At 39.9% G+C, this 17,051-nt stretch overlaps 1 protein-coding gene and 1 long non-coding RNA gene across 2 annotated transcripts in view; one reads left to right on the forward strand and one right to left on the reverse strand.

Annotated features, from left to right (window-relative positions):
- Positions 1-4,068: 4,068 nt before the first annotated feature.
- On the reverse strand, positions 4,069-9,071 carry LOC140339625 (uncharacterized). The gene is made up of 2 exons (XR_011922496.1): positions 8,800-9,071; positions 4,069-6,515 (listed from the first exon to the last, which is right to left on the reverse strand). It is a non-coding gene; the product is annotated as an uncharacterized lncRNA (long non-coding RNA).
- FBXW4 (F-box and WD repeat domain containing 4) overlaps positions 8,689-17,051 on the forward strand; it is a 102,189-nt gene continuing 93,826 nt past the window's right edge. Inside the window, exon 1 of the mRNA XM_072424394.1 lies at positions 8,689-8,998. Within this exon, the coding sequence (XP_072280495.1) occupies positions 8,721-8,998 (278 nt within the window). The 5' untranslated portion in view covers positions 8,689-8,720. The remainder of the gene's footprint in view (positions 8,999-17,051) is intronic.

Consider the following 17,051-nt stretch of genomic DNA (forward strand, 5'->3'; position numbering starts at 1 on the left):
GTTACTAAAATCCAAGGGTGGCATTGGTGGGTCTCTCATTCTCTGACACACGGGATATATGAAATGAGTCATATTTTTTTTACAGATTTTTCAAGGTTGTAAGCTCCATAACCTGGAGCGTCTACTGTATATCCATGTACACAAATATCAAATCGAGTTACTATGTGATGCACAAGTCTCATTGAGTAAACCTATGACTTATGTACATGTCAGATAATCGTCGGATGTGCACATCTTGAGCAAAAATCTGACATGCACAGCAGTTTCCCAATGCCATTCATCAATCTTCCATGACAGACTGATGGGGAATGACCATTGCTCATTCATATGGAAGAAAGCACAGCAGGGTGCCACCCCTTTCTCCATAGAACAGAATGGTTCTGTGTGTACAGGGCTCATATGTTCATCTATCAATAGAAATGATCACAAAAGATTGTTTCCAGTGAAAATTCTCTGATGTCCATTGGATCCTCCACTGTTTGTGTCTACCAAACTCCACTACAGCTCACAGTGGACTTGGAGTGGACAGGTGCTGATTAACAATTTACTGGTTTGTGAATCAGCAATCACGATGCTCCTTGCAGTTTTTATAAATCACACTGTAACGCAAGGAGACACAGCCTACATATAACTGGCAGCATCAGCATCCTTGTCAACCTATCACATCAAACTGATGCAAATTTCTGGAATTGGGTATAAGTATGTGCTGCATGAATCTACTTTAAGATGATGTGTCTATAGTAATAGATACTTATCTGACAGTAAAGAGCCTTGTACACATGTGCAAAAGGGCATCTAGTGTCTGCATATGTCCCAGACATGACAAGGAAAGGCGTTGCAATCATTGTTCTTTTGATGTGGCACAGTGCAAAGCCAACACTTCATAAAGTACTTGGCAGGTGCTTCACACAAGTGGGGGGAATAAGGTGTACTGAGTGTTCCACTTTAATGCCAATGTTTATTAGGTCTGCTTTTTTTTATTCCATGGGGAGGATAAATCAGAACTTAAAGCAAATCTATCATTCCATGGGGAGGCTAAATCAGGGGAATTTATATCATTAGAAAAATATGTAAATGCTGATTCCTGAGCTCCTCCTAAAAAAAGCTCACATCGATCCACTCAGGTCAATACTTCCCGATTCACTACCAGCGATTATTTTGTGCAATTCAAGAAAAACCTCCATAATCAAAGAAAAGATAAAACCTATGCCACATCCCTTATATTCCAGTACCAACGATTATTTTGTGCAAAAAGGCATATAAATAAAATAAAGTAAAATACTTTATTCATCAATTTAAAAACAGAATATTCATAATATTGTCTAAAAAAGTTTTTAAATTGATGAATAAAGTAGAAAACAGAATATTCATAACATTGTCTAAAAAAGTTTTTAAATTGATGAATAAAGTATTTTACTTTATTTTATTTATATGCCTTTTTGCACAAAATAATCGTCGCGGCAAAGGTTTTATCTTTCTTTTGATCATGGAGGTATTTTTTTTTTAATCAGACCCAGAAACATTGATTCTTTCTGATTTACTAATCCAAATTACCAAGAATAAAAAAATTCTGACCTGCATAAATTTTGGGTCACCCAATTTATTATTACATTTTTTTAATATAGGCAATAATGATCAAAATCCAGGGCAATAAAAAATTAATTTTGATTGGTTACTGTGCTGTACTGAAGCCTATGTTCTGCTGGTAGCTTTTTCGGGGTTTATTTAATAAAACGGAGTAGGTAATGAAAACACCGCAGTGTTTTAACCTCTAACCTGTTAAACAGAACTACATGAATTTCCATATTAACATAACAAGCTATATGCTCTGAGCATGGCAGAGGGGAAAAATAGGTGGTCAGCCAACATATATTTCATTTTTTTTCAGTGGAATTGTATTACAAAATACTTCAAGGGTGTAGCTACATTTCTAGGCCTTGCAGTTTTAAAACATTTTGAAAGGAAATAGTTCTTAGTTTCACAGCCAGCCTATAGCAACAGCTGTGAGAGTACTTATTTCTTCAGAATGATCTTTCAAGCAGACACCTGAAAAATAAATGCACCAGGATAGACACATTACTTCATTTAAAAGTCCCCCAGATGTAAAAGTATATGAAATGGAATGCAAGGCATGCAAGTCGCAATCTATCTCATGGTGGTATGAAAATTCTTTAAGATAAACTTGTGGGGGCAGCAGGCCTGCTATACTGTTCTAGTAGTTAAATTCTTGGCATTATCTTTAATTATGTGTTATGAAGGCTTGCAATAAAAATATGGTAAGCATTACAGAGTTTGTGAAGACTAATTTAAACTGGAGAAAATGAGGGGCATATCCAAGAAAAGCAGATGACTGTTTGCCCCCTGTTTATTTTAAGCTTGCAGACAAGATAGCTGGAGCATAACATCATTAGTAGTAGGTACCATTCTGAAAAAGAGCTGACTTTTCATGACAGTGGGCAGACAGTGGGCTGCGGATTAAATGAGGAAAGGCTAAGTGGAGGTGTTGTCCTTATAATTTGCTGTAGCAACCAGTACATGGCTGATATTTTTCTTACATGAACTAGAACATGATGGATTTAACCCTTTTACTGCCACTAAGAGTTACAGTGCAACACATTACATACTTTGTAAAAGACACTCACCTAAATCAGAAGTCCAGGTTTCTTGCTGTAACAGTTTCCTGAATGCAGCAGGTCCATTGCTACCGATGCTGGCTACTTCTTGACTAGCCCCCTTGCCAAAGGATCCCTCGTCTTTTGGATGGTGAGAGAACCCAGGCCCTGGATAGCCAATAGCAAGTGTCCAGGTCACACAAGAAGCTATGTGGGTACCCTAAAATAGACCCCTACACTGTACACAGAAGATGCAAAACCCAGGGGCTGGACTCCGGTTTTAGGTCACTAATGTGTGGGATAGAGGCTGGGATTAGAGAGTCAGATTGCTGTGTAAAGTCCTCCCAAAGATGTTCAATGGGATTAAGGTCTGGATGACTGAAACATGTATGAAAATATCTCCATCTGACTGAACCACTCTTATTTTTTGGGGTCGATGAATTCAGGCATTGATTGATGGAAAAACCTGGTCATTCAGTATATTCAGCAAATTAATCAAACCCAAATCCTAACACTGCCCCCACAGGATTGGGCAATTATTTTAGGAAATGCAGTGTACAGAACAAAAAGATATCAGCTAAGTAGGAAGCATGGACAGAAGAATTATTTAAAGAGGCCAGAAATGAGAGACACGAGACCTATATGGTTCAAAAATAAATGTAGTATAAGTCAGCCATGCTGTATGTGCCTATTACATAGGTAGGCTCTGCTTCCTGCTGACCCCTCTAATCCAATAGATCTGGCTTTTTTGTTTAATTAATACAGATTAGTATAGAGACAGTCTTTGTAGGCTCCAGGTTAGTAATGTTTAGGCAAATGGGTCAGCATACCACGGGTAACTAGAATTCTCAAAATTTTGCTTCGCAAAGACTACATATTTCTCGTGTCACGTTTATTAAGAAAAAAACTTCTTGACATTATTTATGTCAAATACCAATAATAAACGCATAGAGGCCATGTCACCTTTACCTTTGGTCATCTTCCGAAGAAGTTGGAAAAAGAGTTACCCACACATTCATGTGATGCAGAATGGTAAATTAACTTTATGGAGGCTGTTGGTGGATTTCCCTATGAATATAATATCTCAGTACTATTTACTCATGGATTATAATACCTTTATATGGTTTATCAATAAAACAAAGCTGAAGTAATTGAAATGACGGCAATGATAACTTTTCCTGTTATAATATGATATTTACAGCATACACATTTTTTAATAAACTGCTCCCTGAACATAAATAGACAAAAAAGTACAATGTTCAGTCCCTTAAGAAATATTACAGCCATTGGAATTTTCATGTTTTATTGTCTGCATTCCTTTGTTATGATCTACATGTCCTAGTGTGCTACTCCTGTCACCGAATACGGTCCTAAATTATAAAATGAATACCCTCCAAAGGTTCTATAAAACACAACAGGGTAGCTTTTGCCTGTCTAAGTCAATAGAAGACAATGATGATTATTATATTTTATTATTTTAAACTGGCTTGCTTTTTACAACAGCAAAATTTACAACACTATTAACACAAAAGACATATGCTTTACACTTGACATACATTATTCTATTTTACTGATCTGTAACGTTAATCCTAGGTGGTGGAGAGAAAAGTGATCCCTAGCTAATCGAAAAAGGACAACATGCAGAAATCAGGATATATCAGACATGAATATTTTGTTAATGTAAGCTTCATATGACAATTGGTAACGAGAGAAGCAATCAGTTTGTGCCTTGACATTTTTAATAAGCAGACATTGCCTGCACACAGAAAAAAGCATTATTATTAGCAAAGGTCTAACACTTGTAATTGATCTCACTAATGATCCTGGTATGATCCAAAGGTACAGGTGTGTATGAAGACCCATCTTTTTATTACAAAACTAGAGCAAAGCTTTCTAATCCAACCAGTTGAGTTCCCTAAAGATCTGCTGGATATCTGGTGGGCTTTAGGGTTCCTCAGGCATTCCACCCCCCTCAATTCTGCTACTTCATTAGGGAATAATGACATATAATAAATAAACAAGACAAAGGTGCATTGGCCTACTGTATCACTTTTCTACTATGATCTTGTTCACTGTGTTGGGATGTTCCTTCCATATCATGAGGTTAAAGACCTGTGTAATATTTCATCATGCACTTAAGGATATTCCAGTTAGAATTCATACAGCCACAGGTCACTTTATTTACTCTGTGTACTTGGATCCAGGGATTTAGATGTTTGTACATCTCATATATTACCATTCTTCAATCATCATTTAAATGGCCATAGACAGTGAATGACACTGTGCAATCTATCCCAAGATGCTGCATAACGAGGAGCCAAAACCTTGTTCTTGCCAACTCTACTCCATGAAGTGATGTATGGTAAGATGTTTTTTTCCCATTTCTCCACAAAAGACAAAAAAAAAAAAACATTAATTGGTACACATACTTTCCATCGAGTTACTGTGTATGTAGACACCCTGCTTTCTTTTTTCTGAACCTTGATGGTCCTGGAACCTGCTGGTTAGAAAGTATACTTTCCTTGGAGTTTCTGTGTAGGTAGACAACACCCCTCCTTCCTAGTTTCAGAACCCTAAAGATCCTGGAACCTGCTGGTTATTCTGGAATACCCTGTTGTCTCTCACAGAAAAAGCCTGAAATTAAAAACATTTCTAATAGCCCCCATACAGATTTAAACCTACCCTGAAAGTTAAAAAAAGTTCAGAATAAGCTCGCAATGTCCATCTAAAGAGCTGTGGTTTAGTCTACAAGGTATTACACAGAATCCAGACACAGGTATGTATATTAAGTGAACTTTTACACTTAAGTTTTCATATATTTAAAACAATTACCTTTTGGCTATTTTGGTCTGTTAAATGTATCATTGAACATTTTATGTTATATCTTTTCAAAAAGTGCCAAGTATAAAATGCTAGAAATCCAAGAGTCGTTTCAGCTATTGTTCTCAGTTTTTTCTATGGATGACAGACACAGCCATCTATGTTACGGAGAAGATGTTCTGTAGGATGTCTACACTGTCTCTCCATTGAGACAGCACCATGCATGAAGGTTACAGTGAGTTTTTTTTTGTATAAATTCCACAGATAACTATAGAGCATTACTATACCTTTTAATTTAATTTTACACATAAAATAGCTGTAATTTATGTAGGTGACATTAGCATATGCCCACGTACATTCTTTTTTCCGAATACTGCAAGACCCCAAACATCTGCCGACAATTATTATTCAGTATTTATATATATCTGACATATTATGCATCGCTTTACAATGTCCATAGTCTTTTCACCAACTGCCCCTCAAAGAGGGCTCAAAATCTAATGAACGATCAAACCTATTGACCAAGAGAAGGGGAAGGCCAGAGTGATCATGCAGCATTGCTACCCTATTTCTTGAGTTTGGGGATCCTTGCATGCTGTGATAATAAAGTAGTAAAAAATTAAAGGTACCTCTGATGTAACTTCACAACCATGTTAGATGTTTCTACCCGCTCACTGCTTTTCATTACCTGTGACAGCCTCTGCTTTATATTATGCATTTGTGTATGCACCTGGTGTCAGACAGAGAAATATTTAGCACATTCATAAAAGGTGCAGTAATATAAAAGGTGGCTTAACTAGTTGTAGGTCTTGGTTGGTGATCACTGTTCTGTCCATTATTTGCTGCAAATACAGCTTTGCAGTCATTTGGCATTTCAGCTGACAGTTTGTGAAGTTATTCAATGGAAACTTTAACATGTTTGCTGTAGCTTCACCAGAGGTGTGACTGGCTTGCAGGACGTTTTCTTTGACCTTTAATAAAGCTTTTTGTACAGAAGCTCGATTTGGTTTAAATCTGGGGATGATGCCAGTCAGCTGATTAAAGACTACAGCTTCCAGTTTCATGTTTGAGAACGCTGTCCTGCTGTATGATGAAATAAATAAATACATTAATGACAGTAGATACAGGGGGAACCATCCAGCTTCAGCATTCTTACACCCTGTATAACTCTCCATTCTCACCTGCACCAGAACAACCCCAAACCATCACATTGCATCTGCCATGCTCTGCAAAACAGCCGCCTATAAACTTTAATATTAAATACATTGTTATTATATTACAATTGTTTCAGTGTTTTTTTTCCTATTTTTTAAATGTAGTTGCAATTTAGAACTCAGTGGAGTTGATTTAGCTTGGTGAATTTGGTAAAAATACACTTTGCAAAGGCTAGCCAATCACTTGCATGAAATTTAATAAGAAAACAAGAATTTTGATCTTGATGGTTGAAGTCAGCAAAACTTCACCTCATTTACTCATCTTACTGAAAATTCCCTTGCAAGATGATAATTCACTTTGCTATGTGAAAGGCCTGTATTTCTATAGAAAATCAACCCCAACGTCTGCTCCAGCTAAACTGTGTTTAATATTTTAATACAAATTTATTCCCTTTTAACTACTTCTTATTTCTTTCTGCTTAGTTTTTTCTGCTGACTAACTAATTTTTGGTTTCTGTATGTTTCGTCTGCTTTTCTAAGATTACATAAAAAACAAATGTAAAAATAGGCTTTATGTTTTTTGTAAATAACTTTATGAACATTCCCATATGTCAAAAAAAAAACAATGACTGCTATCTGATTATGGCTGCGCCATTGGGAAATTCAACCAAGAGGGCTCTGAACGCTGAATTTATGGAAGGATGGTGGCCCAACACTCATGGACGAAAGGATCCCTGGTGCCATGGAAGGAAGGAAGTCACGGGTCACCTGTGGGAGGATGGAAGGGGGATGGAAGGTGTTGGGGGAGGAGAGAGGGACGTCTCGGGGCACCCGTGGGAGGAGGAAAGGAAGCACCGGAGCCCGTGGGAGGACAGAAGTCCCAATGTAGGTAAAATACCCTGACACTTCTTGGAGGGAAGAAGAAAGGATTGATGTCCTGGCACCCGTGGAAAGGATAGTAGAGAAGTCTGGATGGAAACACAACCTGGCTCCTGTGGAAAGAAAGACAGACAACCTGGCAGAGAGAAGGACGGACAACCTGGCGCCTGTAGAGAGAAGGACGGACAACCTGGCGCCTGTAGAGAGAAGGACGGATAACCTGGCGCCTGCGGAAAGACAAAAAACCTGGTGTCTGTGGAAGGAAGGACAGAAAACCAGGCGTCTGTGGAAGAAGGACAAACAACCTGGCGCCTGTAAAAGGAAGGATGCCTTGGTGCCTGTAGAAGTGAGGAAGAACAACCCAGGGTCCAGGGAGGGAAGAAGAATGCCACAATGCCAGTGGACGGAAGGAAGCATTGGTGCCCATAATAGCAAGGATGCCTTGATGCCTATGGAATAAAGGAAGGATGCCCCCAGCACCTATGGGAGGAAGGAAAGATGGCCCGGCACTTGTGAGAGATAGGAAAGTTGTCCCAGCACTTATGAGAGGAAGGAAAGATGGCCAGGCACTTGTGGGAGGAAGGAAAGATGCCCCTGGTATCCCACTGATGTGCACACATAAAGCGTTGTATGGCTGCCTCCAGTGATAGTGGCCATGCTAACAAATTGATGGGTGATTCTCCCCACTAAGGACACAAGCAGCCATAAAAATCCAGCAGATGCTCCAACCAAGGGGTGTCAAACTCTGGCCCCCAATGTTCTTTTTTGGCCCCATAAGGAATCCTAAATATGGATTGCAGCTGGCCAGCTGCATGGCAATAGCCCCGCTATTACAATTTCCGGCATCTCTCGCACCTATAAACCACCGAGTCTATAGACCTCTCTGCCTATGCGTGGCCCCGCATTAGACTGTTTTATAGACGCAGAGAATTGTAGTAGCGGTGCTATTTCAGTTTCAAGTTTGGCCAGCGACTTTGTCTAAGTTTTTATTTTGGCACACTGTGTATTTGAGTTTGACACCCCTGATCTAACCCTTCTCTACTTCACTGTAAGCTAAATGAAGTTTCCCTTTAAAGCACTCTTCCCCTCCATTTGTGAACTATAATGAGAGTGCTGTCACTATAACACATATAATATATAATTAAAGCTTTCCAGTGACTGACAATACCACACATCAGTCCCTGGATATCAGGTCCATGTGTCACACATGCAGTGCAGCAGGCGCCCCGCACCGTCACGTGACTCAGGCCCTGCCATGGCTCCCAATCCCAGCTACTACGGTAGTGACCCGGCCACCAGCCATGGGAGAGAGGAGAGCGCACAATCCATATCACCTCCGGACATGGGACCCGTCCTCCTCCTTCTGCCCGAGGAAATCCTCCTGCTCATCCTCTCCTACTTGGACCGCCAGGCCTTGGGGCGGCTCAGTCAGGTGTGCAAAAAGCTCCGTCACTACACCAGCCGAGACTCGGTATGGAGGAGGATAGCCAGGCGCTGCCTGAACACCGGCTTCTTACAGCAGGGCGCAGACATGTGAGTTCTCCCCCCATCCTCCGCACTCACCGGCCAGGCTGCGGCCTAGCCCCCCGCCGCTATATTTACGTAAATTACGTTGTTGCTAGGCTGTGTAGTTGGCGCGTGCTTACATACGAAAGTGTCGTAAGTGCGCTATTCTCAAAGGCCTTACTTCCCTGCAGCACTGCAAGTGTTCAGGAACTACAAGACTCAGCATTGCTCGGTGTGTCCAAGGCAACAAATGACTGGCTACATTGTGTGGTCACAGAATGGAAGATTCACAGGACTTCCACATTATTTGCTCTATGTATAACATGTATTTAAACACCAAAAAAGTTACAGTGTAAAGTGTAAAAGTAAAACCAAAACAGGAGGAAAAGGGGAGGACCAGAATGAAGTTTTATTTGGGGAAATATTCCTTGCAGCAGCTTCTAATGTACATTATGAGAAGCTCATAGTGTGGAGTGAATATAGGAATTTCTGTATGGGAGAAGAGCTGGTGCAACCGTGCAAGGCTGGAGTTATTATTATTCTTATTATTAAGAATAATAATAAAAAACCCGATATATATAGCGCCAACATACTACACAGCACTGTTCAGCTTTGTTTATGTTATAGGTATATATTTGTAAATTTGGATTTTAAAGGAAACACAGATGGTGCTTATTTACTAAAATTAATTTGTTGGGTAAACAACCTTTATCTTTTGGCTTTAGGCAATGTTCAGACTGGTGGTGAGGTTGTGGTGCTGTTATAGCTTCCTCTGCCAGGGAATAACTGCTGCATGGGCAGACTCAACGTATAGCATCTATGGCAGCCCCATGGCAATGAATAAGGGCAGCAGGCAGGGTAGTACTACTGATCACTGCCGCCAGCTGTTACATGTGCAGTTGTTGGTTCTTTAAGAACTAATGGTGCAAGTGACCAAGCACCTTGCAAAGTGCCAGCTGCCGGTAGAGGTGCAGGATTGCTCGATCTCCAGACAGATCTGAACCACTTGTTCACACCATGAGGTTGCCATTCAATTACCGCTGCCTCTGGAGAGAGGCCACAAGTAACGTCCACCTGCATCAGCTCAATAAAAAAAATGAATGTTGGCAGCAGTGAGACGTTCACTTTAGTAGCGCTCACTGCCACCCGCTGTCAAACCTGCTGATGCTTTAAGAACAAGAGCTGTGATACAAGTGACTGAGTGGCTGCCAAGGTGCCAGCTGCTGGGAGCTGTGTGGGATCTCTTGGTATACTGCATTGCTGAACCTGCACTTAGGCTATGTTCAGAATGGCGTTGAGGTTGTGGTGCGATTACCGATTCCTCACACCACTGAACCACTTTCCCAGTTGAGACTCTACACAAACCATCTCACCCATACAGTCCAGTATGGGGAGGGGGATAGTGAGTGGTTCAGTACTACACTTTGCCACCCACTGTCAAAACTGGAGACGCTGATACTTTAAGAACCAGAACTGTGATGAAAGTGACCGGTCCCGCCTCGATCGCACTGATAGTGTGAACCTTGCCTAAGGTCAGGTTCAGACCATCTATGAGTTTGCAGAGTGATTACCGCTTGCACACGGCACTGAACTTCTTCCATGAAAAAGGCACCATGCACCATCTCACCAATGGCAGCCCAAAAGAGAATGAATGGGGGGCTTAGTGAACTTTTCAGTACTCAGTGCTGCCTGCTGTCAAATGTGCAAGCACTTGGACTAGTACAGGGGCGTGGGTGGCACGGTGCCAGCTGCTGGGGGTCATGCAGGAACACAAGTCTGAACCAAGCTTAAGCAAAACGACCTATTGTGTTGAATTGTTGCTGTGTTGCTATATCTCATACTCATTTATAAAATGTCATGTTATCTATCTATCTAATCTGCAGAGTTTTAAGCCAGGTGGGAAGAAGCTGTAGGTGGGTGGCAGCCCCTGTATTGTGACTTAACTTTTCAGTAACCACCCAAAAACAGCCGAGTGGTAACTAAAAAGTGCCAGGTGGTGCGTCCATCTACAAGGGGCCGGGGAGAACATTGATAAACCTTTGTGTGTTGTGTATATATATACAAGGCGGTTTTCTTAGGGATCTCAGAACAGTAAAAAGAATATTCAGCATTCAACAGTTTCAATCTTCAAAACTTTGGAAGAAATACTCCATGCAGACTTTTCCTGATTTTGGCTTAGTGTGGTTTTATTATTCCATGTTTTATATATTTTTTAGCCTTCACCTAGATTTCCCAGAATCTATTTATAGTGCCATCATTAATGTCTGCCAGCGGAGCTGAGTTCAATAAACGATTAAAAAACTTCTTTCAACAAGTGATAGCGACCTAGGGTGGGATTAGTGTATAGAAAACAGTTTGTGACACCCGTTAAAATGCGTCATTGTTTTGACAAGGGGGTCACAAGGTCATGATATGTATGTCGATGGCGTCTCTGAAAGAGCGGGTGAAGTAAATCTTTTTTCCTAACAATTATCTTGAAATTTTTGCAGCCATAATAACATTGTTATAATACAAAAGTGCTCAGTACTGATATTATGCAGTAAAAACAATTAAACGAGGATGATGTGTGTCAGCCATAAGTGACAATTGTTATTTTATCTAAAATAGTTGATGATTGTGATAGGTAGAAGTGAATATCGGGTCATTTCACCCATTTCAGAACCGTTTTATGGGCTGTTACATGTTAAGCTTTCATGGGTAGGAGCAACTATTCATTTTTTGTGTTTGTATATCGGTCACCATACATAACTCTGTAGTGTTCCTTTCTGAACGATATAATTTGGTTGTAAAAGAACAGAAAGCCCATTCTTCCAAAAATAAATACGATCCCTATAGTTTTGTAAATCACAGGTAAGCACCCAGGGTGGCCATAGGGAGCCCAATAATTACAAGTAATGCTCCAATTTAACACATCATTTGTAATAACAGGCCATTTCTGAACCCCTGGGGGGTAATGAGCAGCTTCTCAGGGGGTTGGAGGTGCTCATTATCAGGCAAATTTTCTAATTTGTTGTAAACTTTCAACTTCAGGCAAGAATCACAATGGGTCCCACAGCTGAAGCGACTTATTCAATAATTGGCAGATAGCTTCTCACCTGTCATCTGCTTTACTGGGCCAGATAACAGCTCTGCACAATGTCTAGTAATGCACTATATATGTGCAGTGTGTTCTCAGATATATAAATTCAGTAAAAATAAATGCAGCTGTGCTATATAAAGCACCACAATGCATGAAAGTAAATGCTTTATAATATTATCATTATAGGGTACTGGTTGACCTGTATAAAGTGAATGAGTTGCTATAATGAAACACATGCCAGTTTCAATACACATATTGAACCCAATATGCCCAGACAAGCTGCATAAGTAGTTAAAAATAAGGAGACAAAAAAACTCTGACACACCACACATGCAATATTTGCTGGGTTGAGCTTCCAGCATTGCAGTGTGGGATGCATGGAGCATATTATTTATTAAAATGCAATAGCTGACATTTCATAGATTAGGTCCATGTATGTTGGAGCGGTGTTTTCCAACCAGGGTTCCTCCAGAGTTTGCTAGGAGTTCCTTGAGCAATTAACAATTGCAACAACAACATACTGTGTGAGCTGTGAACCCAGTAATTATAATGGGTTCCCTAGGACCTGAAAGTTATTTAGAGGTTTCACTATGTTAAACAAAGATGTGTTAGACATTATTCGCTTCAAAGCTAGTGGTTCTGGATACAGTTGGCTATTAAGCCATATATATAAAATAATTGTCATGGCTTTGCTGCTGTCCTTGCATGATAAATTTATTGTACAGCGCTGCATAATATGTTGGCGCTATATAAATCCTGTTTAATAATAATAATAATAATAATAATAATAAATTAACCCCCCCTACTTTTATAATGCCTTCAGTATTGAAAAGAATCTAAAACAGTTTTTGATCCATTTTATTTTATTAGTTTTGTTTTTAAAGTTAAGTATTTAGTTTGGGTTTAGTTTTTTACCTGTTTGCATTGTTATTTTGGGAAAGCATTGTGTCAGAAAGCATTATGATTCTCCAAAGAGGGAGTAATGAAGATACTGTTTGCTTTCAAACAGTGACGGACATAGCCAACAGTAGGTCCCCTGCTGAACTGACTTGGCGCCCATGTGGCCTTATTGGCGGGTGGTAGCATACTTTGCACCTCCTTATGTCTGCCTCTGCTTTCAGACTGTCTGTGTATAAAAGAATCTCATAGAGCCTTTCAGAGAGCAAGAAGAGAGATGGATCCAGCCCTCCTCTGATTCATTGAGTTGTTCAAAGGTAAAAAGTTTGTTAATTCTGCCTGCTATTTAAAGCAAACTTTTTTTTTTGCCCATTCAGGGAAAAGTAATGGGTTGGATTTAAATTCCTCAATCCACCTAAAAATACATTTTTCTCCCCAGCCCCTGTGTTTACTACTTGGAAAACTTTCAGGGTGTGTTCAGACTGGCGGTGAAGTTGCAGTGCAGTTACCACTTTCTCACACTCCTGAACAGTGCCCACGGGTGAGCCTCTACATGTGACACGCTACATGTAATGTCCCGCCCATGACCGTCTGTGGAGAATGAATAGAGGCAGCAGTGAGCGGGTTAGTACTTAAAAGCTAGAGAACTAGCACAGTGGTGCAGGTGGCTGAGCATATAGCAAAGTGCCTGGCACTTGGAGCCCCACAGGAACTACTATTTCCACCACCACTCTAAACAAGTCCAAAAGAGCATATATTTCAACAATTCGACCGTGGCTGGGCAATTTAGTACTGTCATATGGGCAGGCTATAGCCCTGGATGAGCTACCAAACAACTTGTAGCCTACAGATATTTTTTCATCCGCAATAAGGGAGGAAAAGAAAGTTATGTATATGAGTCTATAGAGACCTACATGGGCAAAATACAGATTAGTTTAATGCAATGTTGTGTAGGGTTCGGTAAAGGTTTTTTTTAATGGAATTTTCCCAAGTCCCCGAACAGAACAAATCATGGAAGATAGGCACCTTCTAAAACAGGGACAGGACACACATCACAAAAACACTTTAAACTGAGTTTAGATTCCCTCCTTAGGTGAACTGAGTTTAGGTTTCCTCCGAGAGATGGATGCATGTCACTCAGATCCTGGTACTAGGAGGCTCATTTTTTGGAGAAAGGTAATTCATCCAAGTTGCCCCCCCCTTTCCTAGTTCCTTCCTATTTATGGGCAGTACTGTCGGCAGTACAGGATGGACCTAAGGATAGTCTTCTTCCGGGCCAGTTTGGTTGGGCAGGCAAGTCCACTTAAAAACTTCTTTAGCAAAAATAATTGTTGGTTGTTGGACACAGACAGTGGAGGAGAGCAGTATGCAAACTATCTGGCCTATAAGCTATCTTTTCCCCTTTCTGTGTACACATAAAAATGCGCATTCGTGTTTAAAAGCACATCGGCTTGGCAACAACAAAATAAATGAGAATTTTTTCTCTATATGCAGTTGGAGGGGGCAAAATTGTAAGTTGTCCAATAGTAATTTTGACCACCGTGGACAGTTACAGAAGCATTTTATTTTATCATCTGTAGTACTGGCATAGAATTTGGTCGGCAACGTTTTTTGTTACCTTGCACAGGACGAAGCACAGTTTTGTAATTTTGCATCATTTGTGGCCCAGTCGAGATAACTGTTATAATGCTTTCCACATGAGTTAATAAAAAGAGGTTTATTTTATATTTAAAATAGTCTTGCACAGCAGGAAATATCCCATCTTAGCAAGCACTTAAAACAGTTTACAGGGGGAAACTTGTCTACATCCCACCTTCCCCAGTATGGTAAGTGCAAATCCTCCTTTTCTCTCTTTAAAACTTGTAAAGCAGAAATCTCCTGTTTTTTATATCAAAATTAACCAGACTCCAAAAGTTTTTATTTAAATTCCATAATGTTACCTCCAGTAGATTTAGAACAGGCATGTCGATAACTAGGGCTGTTTATGAACTTGTTTCAGGAAATGTCTGCATGCAATTCATATAGGTTAGAAAAAAACTGTGCATTAGCAACACATAGACAGCTATGCTACTATTTAAAAGAGCTGCCATTCTCCTGGATGCTTTACTACCTAGAGCAGCATTTGTCAATGTTTTTACCATGGAGGACCTATTAAATAATTTTTAGATGCCAGGTAATCCTTGCTATAATCACTATATCCACAGTTCACAGTACAATATTGTGATGGTCAATAAAGCATGCTGGCCGATGGGAAGAATGTTACCCTTATAGATAGCCAAAAAGATCATTGGTGTCACTTAGCCTGAACTAAGAGGTCCATGACCCTCTCGTGATGACCCACTGAGTGGTATATCCTTGACTCTTGAGGATGCTTAGGTGGTCATACTGACAGCAAACGCTCCAACTTAGCTTAAGAAATGGATTCAGTTTATGTTGGTTGACAAGTTTTTTTAAAAAGGGTTTTTTTTTTTCAGTGGGGTTTCAGTGTAAATGAATGCAGATTAATGGCTTTTTCTCCAAGGAGCGACGTGTGATGTTTAGGCACCTTTTAACTATATGTGACTCCTGGAATTTTTTCTACTTTATAATGAAAGTGGAATCCCACAATTATACAAGAACAGACTCTCCATTTCACCTCTGGTGGCTCCCAATAAACAAAGTATCTTATGTATGGCAATGGAAGAGCCTAATTCCTGGCTTCTTAAAGGGGAACCTATTTGGACTGTTCTTGTCAAAATTAGGTTTCCTTCCAGTACCAAGACTGCAGTTGCATTACTCCTAGAGGCAGTGATATTTATGGACTTACCATTATTTCTGGAATTCAGTCAATGATGGTCTACAGTATTGGGGCCATTTTCCTAACCTAAGACATTTCATGTGTTCTTTTATCAGCCAGGTAGAATTAGTATTGTTGGTATGATGAATACTATATAAGTGGTGCAGAGCGCTAAAGGAGTTTTTAAAAGTAAAGTAAGACAACCAAAACATTTTTACATTTTATAAATTCCATTCTCTGCTAAAAAGTCTGTTTTTTAAATGGCGTAGATCACTGTCGAACAGCAGCTGGAATATTCCTTGTCTTTCAGGAGAAATGCAGATGATGATGATGATGACAAGGTGTTTTCAGTTTTCAGAAATTAAATATATATCATACTCCTCAGCTCCTCCAAGATATTTTCATCTATTTTAGTGCTCGGCAGATACTATTCATCATGAATTTTTTCCCCCTGTTGTATTGTACCTGAGTTTTTTTTTATTTTTATCAACTGTCTTCTCCCAGCTGCACTTGACAAGCTATGGGACCAGCCAACTTCCATTATTAATGATGCGATCTTCTTCAGAATACATAGTAAAAGTTTCCTTTTTTTAATTTGTATTTCCTCTTGGAAGATGAGATGTATGATGAAGAGGTCTCTTGTTTGCTGGGGCCAAGTCTTCCTGGAAAGTGTTTTCTGCCGTTAGACAGTAAGCAGGACATATCATAGATAAAAAACAATAGTTTCACAACAACAATGGAGGTATTGTCTCTTCTAAATTTACTGCTAATACAGATGGCGTCTGCGGTTTTGCACCCCAAGAGTTCCACAGAATTTTGGCGCACCTCACTCCCAGGATGAGCAACGTAGCTTAGGCTATATATGAGCTCATATTGCTTATTTTTGCCAAATTTTATACCAGTTTGAACTGGCCAAGCAACTTGTACAACAATGTAATGCTTTGGCAGTAGTTAGGGCTAACAAATAAAGAGGTGGGGGGAGTAATTGCAAAGTTTATAGTTATATAGTACAGTATAGAGTTCACACCCAAGAGTTTTGCTTGCCCATATCCCATTAATCCCATGGTTCAAAGAGCGGTAATGCCGGCACAGTCTGCCATCCCTCTCAGCGGCAGAACTGACAGTGGTGTGCTTGCTTTTTGGTTTGCTTCTTCTCTGTTGTGCCCAATACAAGGTTTTAAAGCAATAGCAATAAAATAGGTAATTTGTATTCAGGATACTTTGCTTATTTTCCCAGTTGGAGCGGAGCTTTTACATGATTTAAGGGTAAGCCTACATCATCATGCTTGACTTGTTGCATTACTGTCTCTTTTGTTGCAGGGAAACAC

This window comes from Pyxicephalus adspersus, chromosome 10 (assembly GCF_032062135.1).
Source record: "Pyxicephalus adspersus chromosome 10, UCB_Pads_2.0, whole genome shotgun sequence".
NCBI lineage: Eukaryota > Metazoa > Chordata > Amphibia > Anura > Pyxicephalidae > Pyxicephalus > Pyxicephalus adspersus.